The sequence below is a fragment of the Dermacentor andersoni genome, chromosome 6 (assembly GCF_023375885.2).
Source record: "Dermacentor andersoni chromosome 6, qqDerAnde1_hic_scaffold, whole genome shotgun sequence".
NCBI lineage: Eukaryota > Metazoa > Arthropoda > Arachnida > Ixodida > Ixodidae > Dermacentor > Dermacentor andersoni.
This window is the reverse complement of record NC_092819.1, coordinates 177214857-177230041: the sequence shown is the minus strand read 5'-3', so window position 1 is coordinate 177230041 and position 15185 is coordinate 177214857. Positions and strand designations below refer to the sequence as shown.

Below are 15185 nucleotides of genomic sequence, written 5' to 3'. Positions count from 1 at the left end.
TTCTGTTATTCTAGTGCTGGAGTGAATTGTATTTAAACAACCATTTGAAATGGATACCCCTTCAAAATCGGACCGGCGTACTGTATCCGCGCCTATGTTTACATTAAAATCTCCTCCAATAATTACGTTTAGGCGGTTTTCATTAGCAAATCATAACAGATCATCAAAAAATTCAAGAAAATGGGCAAAGACACCATCAGGAGGGCGGTAGCATACAGCAAAGAGGTCTTTCTCTGAATGAACACATAGCACTTTGTAATCACTCGTTGTACGCGAAAAATTAGGAAGTATATCACAAGGTATATGGTCAGACATGAGTAGGGACACACCACCCCCGCGTCTTGTTAGCCCATTAAGGTAAAATTTTTTCATGTGCGGAAGCTCTAAAATGGGACTGTCATTCGTATACCAGGTTTCGCTTATCATAACAACGTCACACAGCTTATCTATCTCCACAAAAAAGCTTTCCAGTTCTTCTATTTTGCTGGAAACGGATTGAGCGTTATTCTGAACACAACAATTCCCTTTTGTTCTGCTTCTATGTGGGAAAACCATTCTTGTTTAGAAAGCGACGCTAAGTGATTCACGGTGCTGAAAAAAAAATAAGATCAACAGCAAGGAACATTATAAAAGCGCTTACTCAACTACAATTCATGACACTCAACAGGGGTAAAAAGCGGCATAGCTTTTTCATGCCCGCAAGCGGCCTTAACTACGTCTTGCCCGGAAGAAATAATGTTTCACCCAACAAGTAATCAGGCTAAAGAGTGCACGATACGAAAAAGATGTTCTATGTCGATCAGCCCATAAGTTAATTTGTTATGTGCGCAATGGTTACGAGAAAGAGCGTAATAGAATATGGAAAGACGGCAGAAAAAATCTGTCAATATCATATGCATAGAAGATTGTGCATAACTTTAATAACGCAGCAAGCAGATAGGTCCTACAGGTAGTTTTTTCAGCACCTACCAAACTCGGTAAAATATGTGCCGAACGGGGTCGTAGAGTTTCAACAAAAATAAAAGTAAATGGTTATGGGTTTACGGTAAAGCATAGGAAAGAATTTGCCAAGTTCAAGTCGTCCGTTCTATCTCGCTTGTCCATGTCTTGTCGAAAAGTATAGATCGATCAAACGGGTCGGTGTGCAAACACAAGAGTTTTGGAGCACAACATGTAAATGGGACAAAATAATGATTCTCACATTAAAGGACACTGTTCACAACATGGGTGCTGGCCACTTTACAATGACACTACAGTTCTATCGCACCATAACGATCAGCTGACGAGGGAAATAGTCGAAGCTTTTGAAATTCACAAGAGAGCAGAGGGTTGTATCAGGCAAGCACCTGTTCTGAGCCATGGTGAGACTGCCTTTTTGGAAGAAGACTAGAAAAAAGTAAATAAAATGTGTAATAAAAATGCTTGTTAGGGGTACAACAAATAAGATAGGATTGCACACCATGATAGATAGGTCGCGTAGCTTTGACGCCAGAGTATGCAAGGGCGTTCTTCAATTGAAGTTCTTGAATTCCGTTGTCACACTGGAGGTCCCCGCCATTCATTTTTCCCGCACACTTCAGCTCTATGAAATAAACTACCTAAGAGCATTAATCAATGTAAACGTGTTGCGAGTTTAAATCTTTGTTATTAGATTTTTCAAAGTTGCATACACTGCTTCATTTTTCACTTGTGTCTTGGTAATTTGCAATAACATAGCCTTTAGCTTAACTTTAGCTGTAGTTTTCTCGGTTGGCTTTGCCCATGTGGTCCTGCTGACGCTAGTCCTAATCTTCTTTATCTTCACTTTCTGTATATTGCTACGGGGAGAAAATAGATGTATTTACAATATATACTGCTGCAAAGTTGTAGCTCAGTGGCCAGGGTAACACCATCTACTGATCTTTGGGACACTTAAACCTCTTCTTCACCTCCAAACGTCCTTTTGTCCACAGCGGCACACACTCGTACGTGACATTAACCCCCCGCGGCAGAAGCATCGTCTCTATGCTTCTTATGGTGTCGAATCAGTGTGCGAGTTATAGGGCTTTAGTCGCGAAACGTGCACAATATCAGTTCTTAGTGGGATAGAAGACGTCGAAGTCATAGGTGATAGCTCATATGTGAGGGTAGTGACTGGGCGACGAACTCGGTATGGCCCGACGTATCGTGGCAGCAGTTTTTCGCACAGGCTGACGCTACGGGAGGGTAAACAAAGGACAAGTGACCCAGGGCTGAAATGAGCGTCTCGACGACGACTGTCGTAACAATGCTTTTGGATAGTCTGAGACGCAAAAAGACGGTCACGGGCAATGCAACGTGCTGTGGACGCGCAAACAATGGCCTCGTGAGCATAGAGCGTCGTAGAGTTGGCATCAGAAGGGAGCAGGGAGTCAAGAGGCAGGAGTGGGTCACCGCCATATAGCAGATGTAACGGAAAATAACCAGTATATCGTGACACGACGAATTTTATGTAAACGTCATGAAGAGTAACGTGTAGTCCCAATCCCGGTGATCATCAGACACGTACATGAAGAGTATGTCCATGATTCTACGGTTGAGACGCTCGGTAAGTCCGTTTGTCTGTGGGTGGTAAGCCGTCGTGAACGTGTGGGACGTTGAGCAAGAACGAAGAAGGTCATCAACAACCTTAGAAAAAAAGTGGCCTCTATCAGTGAGTAGCTGACGTGGGGCACCATGATGCAGGATCACTTCATGGAAGAGAAAATCAGCTACATCAGTTGCGCAGCTCGTAGGGAGGGCTCGCGTTAGGGCATAACGCGTGGTATAGTCAGTTGCAACAGCCACCCACTTGTCACCCGAGGATGAAGTTGGAAATGGGCCAAGAAGGTCCAGGCTGATGCGGAATAATGGCTCACTGGGGATATCTATAGGCTAATGGTTCCCAATGGGAGACAATGTAGGCTTCTTGCGGCCTTGACAAAGTTCGCAGGCAGCCACGTAGCTTCGGAGACAGTGATATAGCTTAGGCCAAAAACGCCTGTGCACACGATCGTAACAGCGAAATGACCAGTGGTGGGTACATCGTATAATTGCGAGAGGATTGTCGAGCGCAGATGCTGGGGAACGACGAGAAGCTGTTCCCAACCATGTAAATTCATATTGCGTCGGTATAAAGTCCCGTTCTGGAGAACAAAAATACAGAGGGAAACGTCCTGTTGCTCCGAGGTAAGGCGTTCGATGATGGATCGCGAATATGGGTCACAACGCTGCTCGTCGGCGATGTGCGAGAAGTCGGAGCTCGACAAAACGCAGGTATGTGTTTCAATTTCGGTGCCATCGCGTGGATCGACATGATAGCCGGAGAGGCAATCGGCGTCCTTATGTAGCCGCCCAGATTTGTAGGACACACAAAAGGTGTACTCTTGTAGGCGTAAAGCCCAGCGCCCAAGACGGCCTGTCGGGTCTCTGAGTGAGGATAGCCGACATAAGGCATGATAATCTGTCACGACAGTGAAATATCGACCGAACAGGTGAGCGCAGAACTTGACCAAACAAGGGCCAAGCATTCACGTTATGTTTGGAGTAGTTGCGCTCTGGTGCTGAGCGATTCCTGTCCCGCTGTCGATGGGACAAGATAGCACCAACGCCTTGACCGCTTGCATCAGGGCGAACTTCAGTGCAGGCATGCGGATCAAATTGACCCAATACGGGTGGATTGATAAGGCGATTGGTAAGCGTTGAAAATACGGCAGCCTGGTTGGGACCCCAACGAAAACTGGTGCCCTTGTTGAGGAGGCCGGTGAGAGGACAAGTGATTTCGGCAAAGTTCTGGATAAATCGCCGGACTTCGGACATCGCTAGAAGAGCGAGGAAGTGGAAACTCACCAACAGCATGAAATTTATCAGGATCAGGTTGGAAGCCAGCAGCGTCAACCAAGTGACCAAGTACTCATATTTGGTGGTGGCCGAAATTACATTTTTTTTCGGAATTTAGCTGTAGGCCAGCTCGTCGAAAAACAGCAAGGAGAGCTGAGAATCGGTGGAGGTTGCTCTCAAGCGTTGGTTAAAAGAGAATGACGTCAGCAAGGTAGCATAGGCATGTGGTCCATTTGGATCCGCGCAGAAGAGAGTCAATCGCACGCTCGAAGATAGCAGGGGCATTTAACAGTCTGAAGGGCATCACTTTAAATTGGTAGAGACCATCTTTGGTCACGAAGGCGGTCATTTCGTGATGTCGTTCATCCACTGCGATTTTCCAGTCGCCAGAGCGCAAATGAATCGGCGAAAAATAACTGGCACACCGTGTAAGCAGTCAAGCGCGTCATCAATACCCAGAAGCGGACACACGTCATTTTTGTTAATCTTGTTGAGGTGACGGTAATCGATAGAAAATATCCATCCATTGTCCTTATTTTTAATCAAAACAACAGGTGAAGCCCACCGGCTGCGGATGGCTCGATAATATCTTTGGAGAGCATTTTGTCCACCTCCGTTTGGATCACCTGGCGTTCAGCCCCAGACACACGCCTCCGGTGTGTAGGAAGAGCGTCACCAGTGGGGTATGGATGGGTGACGACACGGGTGCGACCTAGCGGGCGATTGCCAAAATCAAAGATGTCTTCATAGGACACCAGAATGCGGCGAAGGGTGTCAGCGTAAGCAGGTCGTAGATCAGTAGCTATCATTGTCGTAAACTTGTCGTTGCGTGAAGTAGGAGGGGCACAAGCTGCAGCAATGTCGAATCGTGGTTCGGTGGTAAGAGCAGCTACTCCACAGTCTTCCAAAAGGGACAGCACAGCGATAGATACAGCCTCAGACAGCACTTTCAGAAACGAACAGGAACAAAGTTCAGAAGAGGAAGCCACGCTGGATTTTTCACCTGAGCTACAATTGAGCTTGGTAGTGCTATTTCACGTGCCAGGAGGACGTCGCAAGGGGGGGAACCTACGTAAGGATCATCTCGAAGTGGTGGAGGAGGCGATATGAGGACGTAAGTCGCAGCATCATGCTGTAATCGAACAAATTCAGTAGAACGAAGTAGAGAATGGTGGTCATCAGTCGGGTCAGCAAAGTAATGGGCCAGTTCAAGGGGAAGGGTGCTTGTTGCACAGCCAATAAGGGCTGAATGGGCAGTCAGAAAGTCGATTCCAAGAATGACTTCGTAGGCACATTCGGCCTGTAAACTGAACAGGACTAACAGTGGATGGCCGGCACTGGTAACACGGGCGGCACACATTCCTATCACGGTGGTTGTACTGCCATCAGCAACTCGAACGGCAGGCGACTCAGCAGGTGTCCGGATTTTACGCAGACGGCTACGAAGATCTGATCGCATAAGCGACACGTGAGCGCCAGTATCGACGAGGATTTGAACATCATCAACAAATATTTCAACAAACTTCGGTCGAGGAGCACGGGTCAGCAGAGATTTGCACTCCGAGTCGCCAATGCAGCCGCACCCCTCTGCATTGCTTAATTTCCCGAAAAGCGGCCCGCGTAGGACGGGGACCTCGAGGTGTAGGCGAACGGGACTGACGGTGTTGCGCGAAGGGCGAGTGGCTGGTGGTGTTTCGCCGAGATGGAAGGCCGACATGGTATGGTTCCGAGACGGGGTGACAGAGGACGATGGTCTCGGTCGAAGCGGCGATCAACACATGCTCGAGGTGAGGAGTACCAGCGGGTACCACGGCAGTGGCACGAGATGTGACCGACCCGGGAGCAAGCAAAGCAAACTGGCCTGTCATCCGGTGTTCGCCACTCAGAGGGATTCCGATATCGTTTCGGGAACGACTTTCGAGGTGTAGCAGACGCAGTGACAGGAGTGGTGGTAGGGGAGGCAAATTACCGTGTTTGAGCCATCACCTTAAGTTCGCGGCGGATGACCTTTGTCAGGTTTGGCGTTATAGGCGGATGTGACGCCGGAGGGTCGTTGCAGGAGGAAGTAGCAGCCGTATTCGGAAGTCGGTCGAAGCGTTCTACGATGCGTTTGCTCTGCGCTTACTCAAAATTCTGGTATTCCTAATGAAGCACTCAACCGTTGAGTAGTTCTTGCAAATCAGGAGGTTGAACACATCGTCCGCGACACCCTTGAAGATGTGTCCCACCTTACCGGCCTCCATCATGTCCGCGTCTGCTTCACGACAGAGAGTCAGAACGTCTTGAATATACACTACGTACGATTGGGTTGATGTCTGGGCACGAAACGCTAGCTTTTGCTCGACCTCCATTTGACGTCCCACAGGTCTTCCGAAAAGATCGCGTAGCTTTTCCTTGCAGGAGTTTCTGCTTCTAATATCAGCTTCATGCGTCTCGAACCATATCCTCGTGGTTCCTCCGAAGTAAAATACCACGTTGGCCAGCAAAAGTGCGGCATCCAACTTGTTTTTCTTTTCGACACGCTGACACGACGTTGTTCAGTCTTCGACGGTAACCTTGCAAGTGCCGATGGGGACTCCCGGGTGACGTAGCTGGGTTAGCACTACTTTAGCTGGTGTCTGAGCGGCGGAGGCAGCGTCAGTAGCCATAACAGCGGAACCGATGTAACGCCCGCTGCGAAGATCCCGGGCCGGCTTCTGGCGAGTTTACCCAGCACCTCCACCTAAATATTACGGAGGAAAAATATATGTATATACAATATATACGGTTACAAGGATGCAGCTCAGTGGCCACGGTAAGACGATCTACCGATCTTCGAACACTACCTCCACTTCACCTGCCAACATCTTTTTGTCTACAGTGGCACAAACTGGTACGCGACAATATATATTTTCAGTCCTTTCTGTTGCCAATGTATATCTGTACGCCTGCTACAATGCCCTTGTGGCGTTGCAGGTACTCGCATATATAAAAATTATTTTAAAATGATTTAAATCTTGCCTGGCTCATCTTTGAGGTGTGAGGGTGCGCAGGTATATAAATATGAAGTGTGTGTTCTGAAATAAAGTATTTGCGTGTGCGGCAAATGTTGTGTATTCTTGTGTGTCTTCACTTTGTCTTTGTCACCACCACCAATGTAAAAAGAGCATAGTTGCGAATACTACGCAGCTATCACGACGCAGTGCCCTAAGCGTGCAGCCGTATGCAAAAGCGCTGATGCAGTAAGCAAATGTTTCCTTCACGAGTCGGAAAACGAGGCAAACACGCCACAGAACATGCCATAAAGCGTTGAGTAGAGCGAGTAGTCTCACGTCTCACGGCGAGCGCCACATAGTGAAGGCATTCGAAGATTCGATGCTACACGCATCACCAATAGCACCAAAATCAACGCAAACCCAGTTTACTTAATTCGATAAAAGCATCCCATTAAACTACAATTTCATCGTTAATTACCATACTACACGCACGCAAGTAAAACAGCAGAGAATCGCATGCAGCCTGCAAGAGTACTTCCGGCCTAAATTCGCGCGTAAAGTTTCACGCTACGCAGGCCTGCTGTGGAAAGCGCACTCCAAACGCCGCCCGCCATGCTAACCAGAAAAATGCAGTTGTAAAGCCTCAAGCAGCTGACCTTCAAGCAGATACCTCTTTTATTGCAGTAGTAAAGCCCATTTCCCACGGTTCCTTACTTTACTCTCCGGAAACCAACAATACAACTCGTCGGTCGTTCTTGTTCCCACGGGCTACCAGACTGGTCTTCGTGACTGTGGCAGTTTTTATTACTCAGCAGTACCCGCACATGTTGCGCTTCCTTTTTCGGACGCTTTCAGTCGACGGATGGGTATTTGTCGAGCTGAAGGATTTCATTATCTCAACATCACAAAAACACTGTCTACGACGATTCTGCTAACACCCCTTGCGCTTTGGCCGTCCCACTATTTTTGGGGCACTGCGACAGATCACGCTCAGCCACGCACATGCAGCCGCCGCCAGAGTAACACACCCCCTCCCCCGCATTACTCCATGTGCCTTGTGTGCGAAACAAGGGGGCGCGCTTCCTCCTCAACTGCTTCCCTTGCGCGCGCGACAACGAGCCACCATTCGCGGCTCGGCTTCTCAAGCTTTCACTCGCACTCGCTTACCGCATACGGCGCGTGCGACGATCACCATCAGAGCCAGCGAAGAAGAAGATAGCTCGCGTGCGCGCTGCGCGAGGATAGAATGAACGCGAGGATGTGTTCGACCTGAGCGGTGGCGGTGTCTGCCGCTCCCGAGATCTCGCGGCACCGTGACCGGCCGGTCTAAATAAACGGTGGACGCCACGGCTACCTTCTTCGCGCCGTCTCCCACAAATTGGTGACACCGGACGACCGAGCCCAGCGATGCCAGCCTCAGCGCACCCACTCTACCAAGGCGAGTGATGTGGCCTCACGTTGACCGGCAGACGTTCCGCGGTTGTAGAGTGTCCGGGAATTCTACATCGGCATAAGAGACATCTGGCTCATTCAACTGGAGCGCCACTTCCTTCTCAACAAGCTCCGAGGCTCCGACTGCTTTCCAGCTGGAAAGCAGTTGGAAAGCCAAAGCCTAGACTTTGGCTGCCACCTTTTGGCCCCCGCTTCTACGAAGACTTGCGGGCAGCCGTGGTTGCTTACTACGCCACCTCGAGCGCTCGGTCACGACAGACCTCGTCATTTCGGCATTTTGGGTCTTCTCGTCCCTCATCGCCTGCGTCCACCCGTCGCCTTCGTCAGCCCGCTCCAGCCCCTGCTGCAAACCTCTACTCGGTCCGTGAGCCTCCTCTCATTTAGTAAAGGCAGCTGCACGTCGACACTTTCCAGTACCGGGCACAACGCGAGCGCTTTTCGCTACCCTACGGCCCGCAGCCCTCCTTTCTTGGAGGTTCCCGCAAGCTGCCCGCTTTGCATTCGGGGGCACCTAACTCATCACGGATTCAGAGGCATTTCCACCGGCTCCAATAGGCGCAAATTTCGCTGTCGTAGGCACGGTGACGCCACGAGCACAACCTTGGCCCTGATACTATCGCATGATACAACCCTGATCCTATCGGAATTCAAGATTTCACCGCAAGCAGCAGCAAGCGAGCCTTCTGATAGTCTGTGCTAGCACCTTCCGCGGATGCATGACCTACCGTTACAGGAGCATCTCTGCCATTTGGTTTCTTCAGCTCGAGTACCCCGTTACGTCAACAGCGTAAGTGACCAACACTTGCGCTATCTCCACGCAAGTCGCGAGCTGCAAGACGGTCCTCTTCCGGAGCTCCGCCTTCTGCAGGCCCGGGTATCTACGAGAACCTGCGGCAGGTCGTGCTTTCGCACTACGGCATCACTGTGGCTGCGCCTCGCTCAACACCTTCACTGCCGGTGCTGCCTGGTACGTCTCTGTCGAATTGCATGAACCCGATACTGCCAACGATGACACCATCTGCACCCTTTACCTGGACTTTACAGTTGGACTTCATTTGAGTCGCGCTTCGCACTAGGAGTAGCCGCTGTAGCGACGCCACTGTCGCCTCCAAAGTAGGCGAAGAAGGAGATGGGCTCACGTGCAGGTAGCGCGAGGATAGAACACGCATGTGCGCTCAACCGGAGAGGTCGTGGTGTCTGCCACTCCCGCGATCCCACGGCACCGTGACCGCTACGAATACATTCTTCTCGCCGCCTCCCATAACGTTATCGCACTTGGACTTAATACGGAACACCATGGCAACGCCGACGGCGGAAATGCGGCTTAAGTGTCCAAATAATTCCTCTCGCAATATAATGAAAAATTGGTGCTGTCTCTTGGTGCACTTAACACCTGTGGTAAGCGTGATAACATTAATTTATGCTTTTCTCCAAATGTTTATTTTCTAATTTCAAAATATTTCATCGACCTTTCCTAGAAATATGCTATTCTGACTATAGTGAGGCTTGTATGGCTTGCAGTACATTGTATAGCAATGTATATAAACCCTAAATCTCTATTCAAATGAGTTGCACATGCTGGGACTTGTCTCAAGAGAGCTGTGCCAACATTTTATACGTTGTAAAAACAGACGATGCTCATACCCGCTTGCTGCAGTAGTGGTAGTGATTGGTTGTTCATCAACAAATAGACAAATAATAAATGAGTAATTAAAAATAGAAAGAAAGTTCACTGTCGACCGAAGTGTCTAATGCAGACAGCTGACACCCGAACGACGGTGAGCAGTCAGCGTCTCAGTAGGGAAGTAAAAGGACGAGAGGATAACAGCGAGGAGCGAATAATGTCTGTTTACATATCGACATCTGAGCTATGGGTCAGCGTTACACATAGTTTGGTTGTGGTGTAACGAGAGAGTTCGTCACTCGGCACACGGCCAGGTCAGGCGGCGAGGCCCGACTGCTCGAGGACGTTGCAAGAAATTTTGTGAGCTGGTTTCTGCATTCGAGAGATGGCTCACAAACACTGCGAGAATGGACTACGCCGCCATTAGTCTGGCAAACTTCCTCGCGGGAAAGCTACCTTTACTGTTACGAAAAGGGTCTGTTGCATTGAGCTGACTAGGCAGCGGAATTATATCTACATTGGGCCGTACTTGTACCCTATGCACCTTCGAAGCCATAAAGTCAAATTCATGAATGTGGGTATAAAACGAAACGCTGTAGAATTTAATGCCCTCGTTACCCCATGCTTTCGAACAGCATAGGGTTCGAGGATGTCAGCCCACTGATAGCCCCACGAAGCTCACGACTAGCAACTTTGCCTGGCGAATCTGTTTGCAACTTCTTGTGATCCAAGAGAGCGCTTGAACGGTGACATTATTTTATGGCAACGCAGTTCGTCTGCCTCCAGACCGGGTGCGCCCTGGGACCGCACGAGCATGGTGAGGTGACCTTCCGCACGGCCTCCATGATGCGCGGCTACTACAAGTTGCCGCGCGAGACTGCAGAGATCGTGGACGCCAATGGCTGGTGCCGAACGGGTGAGTCTCGTTTCAAGTCGCATTACAGCCATGGTCTTTCATCCTTGAAGGGAACGTAGATTATCATAACAATGTGCTGAGTCTTTACAGTTTTCGTAATGATTGGCACTGGGCTTGTTTCCCATTTTTAAGGAATCGCCAAAAGGTTAATTACGCTGTTTTTTTCATCATCACCATGAGTTTTATGGAGATAACTAAAAACTTCCCTGCACACATCAATAAATTGGCTTATGACACTTGTCTTATAAAGGTCTTCAATCGAATATGATTCACCTGTATGGTACCCGTATAGACGAGGAAATACATTATACAGCTTGAAAAAATCAGTAGGAAAGCTGTTGGGTTTATATTCGGCAAATACAGAAGAAAATATTCCCGTCACAGTTAATGCATTTACACAACATTAAAACACAAGAAACCCGCAGAAAAAGTGCTCGATTGATATTGCTTTGTAATAGCCTATCAAGAGAAAATTAACTCCAGCTTCCAGTGTGCATTAAGCCTACTCCAGTGAGTACTCGTAACGTTGATGAGCATTTACTAGCTCCAATTTTTTCCAAAACAAACAGTTTTAAATGCAGTTTTTTCCTTAGAACAGTGTAAGAGTGGAATTCGTTACCGCCATATGTTTTTTTTCTTCCTCATAAGATTTTGCTGGGTCACTAGAACGTATATTTGCCATCTCAAATTGTGCTTTATGTACGTTTCTATTTATTTGTGTGTGTGTTGTTTTATCTGTGTCCTGATAAAATTGCTCGTTTTTACTCATTTCAGTGCAAAAGAATCTATTATTTCACTTCTGCTTGGGCGAAGCATTGGCCTGCAGTATGTTGAAATAAATCAATCATTTTCAGCCGCATGTCAAACACTGACATCTCCATGTAATGAACGTCGTTGCAGAGGTTCGTTCTGACCATGCAATGCACCAGCCTTAATTGCATGCTAAATATCAAGATTTACATTTCAACATGTAAATCTTGCTCTTCGAGGTATATCCCCTATACAGTGCAATTTTTTTCCCTTTTTAATCATGTGCACAAAAGATGATTTGTTCGTGCAGGGCAGTCGATGCCATCACGATGCCTCTCTGTGCGAAACCCGCTAAGATACACTTCATCCTAACATGTCTAAGATCTTAACATAATTCATGTATGAAATTCCGGAATTCCCGTTATCACCACCGATGAATTTTAGGCGACTGCCTATGAAGCCACCGAGGCAGATTGTTTGCCACTGCGCTGTGCTTGACGACCGCGAACTGTACTGATAGCTTTTGTTAACGGTGACTTCTTCGCTTTGCTTTCGGAGCACAAATAAACTTTATTTTTGGACGTCGCGTGCCATAAGCGCTATTATTAACGTGTACCCCAACTTTATCAAGCAAAATATTATAAACATGATCACAGTCACAGCTTTAGCTTCACCTTCTGTGCTCTCTATGGCAACACCTGTTATGCAGGACTCTGTCGTATGGTGACTTCGCATGATGTCGCATGACTTCAGAATATTCAACTACAAAAATGGTATAGATATATGAAGCCAGTGTGTAGAAGAATGCCAAGCCTTATGGTCGCAATATTTTGTCTCGGAGCCTTTGAAGCCCACGGCAGTCACTGGAGGTCACCATGTGGCTGCCACCGTAGGCTGACATCGGCGCACCCTTCCCATGAACGGAGTCGCGGCAGTGAGCGATGATGATGGCGACCGGTGTTAGCAGTGCACTGACGGCGAAGGCGCTGTCGCAGAAGGCAAGCAAACGGTGGTAGCTGGGAGGGGACGTTGTGAGCTGCTTTCGGACACTCCATTCGCCTTTATGTCGAACACGAGAGCCGCCTGACAGCCTTCAAGGACGATGCCCGGCAGTGGGGGCGTGCGAGCAATGCCGTGCATAGCGCGAAGAGTTCACTGCATTTACGTGAGATGACAGACAAGCTGAAGTGCTGCCGCACGTACAGGTTGGGTTTACACATATTTGAAAAAGGCCTGCAGCTACGGCAACTGTAGTGAAGCCATTCAGTGGTAGCGCAGGAGAGGACCTCGAAGCAAATGACCAATAATGGCCACTTGCTTGTCGACAAACACAAGTACTTCAAAATCTCTACAAATCCAGACATCATCATATGCAGTACATCACACCCCCTCAAGTCAGAAATGACTGTTTTAAGTACAGCTTTATCCCGAGAGGTATTACAGAATGGAATGCGCTCCCCGACTCTGTCATGTCAGTCTCATGCGTCTAAGAATTTTGCAATGTGTACACGTTATTCTTTTGCCAAAACTGTGTCTGTTCATCTTTTTCCGATTTTTGGGAAAAATTTGTACGGTGCATAGAATTTAAACTGATTCGCATCCCTCCTGAGACGTCTGCAGTTGTTCATTTACTTGTTTTTGTGGTCATACTGTACTACTGTATATGTTGGTATCATCCACTCCTCTAATGGCCCTTCATCGGCAGACAGTATTATTAAATGAATAAATAATCATAAAAAAGTCCGTCAGCAAAAAGGGATTTATGCTGTACATCGACTCGGCGCTTGGATGCTGCGGTCCGAATCGGTTGCATTTTGGGAGAAAGCACAATTGTACCAGTTCTAGGAAGCGGTCATCTTCATTTTTGACATGTATTTTACAATATTGCCGGAAATCTGCAAGTTCAGAAATTGAAGCACGAAGTTTACTAATACATAGCTGTGCACTAAGAACACTTATTGGAATTGTGTAAACTGTATTTGCAGTTTACGGAATTACAGTGGACAAAGGTGAATATCAATTCTCAGATTGTTTACGAACGTTTTGTAAAAGTCCCACTCACGAAGTAGTAGTATACATCAGAGCAGTGCACCTATATTGTATCATTTGGATATCTCGATCGATGCTGTTACAAGAATGGTGGTACTGAGTTGCAGAGCTGTATAATTGATGCTTCATTTTTTTCTTTTTCTGTAATTTGCTAATTACAACATTCTTTCCATAAAATTTATTACAGCGAAGCTGTATATCGCTAGGGTATCATGCATTTTTGTTCTCCGTGAACAAAAAACTATCAGCATCAATCGCGCATACCCCCCTAAGCAAGCAAAATGCAATGACTCATAGCCCCGTAGGCATCGTGCCCCGCAAGCTAACTTTGCCAGAATTAGCTTCGGTGACACTACCCCTGTTGTCGTTGTCGGTAATTTCAATATAGATGTGTCGGTACCCAAAAGGGAGTGTATTACGCCTTCCCTTTTTCAGACCTATTCCTTGCGATAACACACAGATCCAGCCGAACCGACCACCCAGCGGCATACGTGCATCAACTTGACATCATCAAAGGATGTGATTGCCGTTACGATTGAAGTAATGACCACTGATCAAGACAATAAATGAGTGTGCGTACCTTTCGTCACAATGACCACCCATCAGGGCAATAAATGAGTTCGTACCTTTGTTTATAAATAATGTGTGACGTTCGTGTCGTGTTCTAAACAGCTTCGCTGGTCAACCACCCTCACAGAGTGGTATGGCTTAGGAGCTTTATTTTTGTTTTAATACCTGTAGTCGGTGGATACTAACATATAAACTTAACAAAACCCATTAAACTTTGTTCGCGGGTGCTGACTTTCTCCATCCCTGTGTACTTAATTAGTCTGGAAGGCGGCGCCAAGAAGTAGCCACCGTGGCCACTGTTTATTTCAACCGGCCATCCGCTGAATCTCGGGAGCGGCCGATGCTCGGGTCAAGCGCGATAGCGTGTTCTATTCTCGCGCTACGTGCACGCGAGCAGCCTTCTTCTGCGCGGGTCGGGCGGCGATAGTCGCACCGTTACAGGGTCCCCCTCCTTGTCCGAAGCGCGACGGAAATACCTGCAAAAAGCACACGTAAGAAAGGAATGAGGCTGCAAGTCTATGTAAATGAATGTCTATTCGTAGTACCCGTGAAGAAGTGCAGGTGAAGTCCGTGATGCTGGGAAAGGCACAAATAGCTCTCTGGTGGTCGCGGCTGAGAGTGTCCCGACACAGGGTACATTGTCGTGCACGTTGAGGACATCATCTTGCATTGTCGACGTCTGCGCGACCAGTGAGGTACAATTTGGCAGCAGAGTTGCGTTCTATTCACTGGTTCTTGGCGCGTGTTGACAGTTCAGGCCGGTGAAGGCAACAACGCTGAAGATGGCGTCGTCGAACGGTGTACAACAATGGCAGTGGCAGAGAAATGCTAGTGTCGCTGTGCCTTGTTGCCCTTGCTGGTTCATGCTGCGTCATCATTTCAGTTGCGGGTAAGGTTCTACAGGGCGGCGTATTGAGACGACCAGCCAGACCTTGGTCTCAAAATGGCGTGGTTAGTCCAGCCGCTGCTCATTTATTGCGTGAATTGCCAGGGCAGAGGGGCTACCTAAAGC

The 15185-nt window shown here is 48.0% G+C and overlaps 1 protein-coding gene across 1 annotated transcript in view; it reads left to right on the top strand.

Moving 5' to 3' along the window:
• LOC126523916 (uncharacterized) overlaps positions 1-15185 on the top strand; it is a 469956-nt gene that overhangs the window by 260605 nt on the left and 194166 nt on the right. The window contains exon 9 of the mRNA XM_055066991.1: positions 10660-10804. Within this exon, the coding sequence (XP_054922966.1) occupies positions 10660-10804 (145 nt within the window). The remainder of the gene's footprint in view (positions 1-10659; positions 10805-15185) is intronic.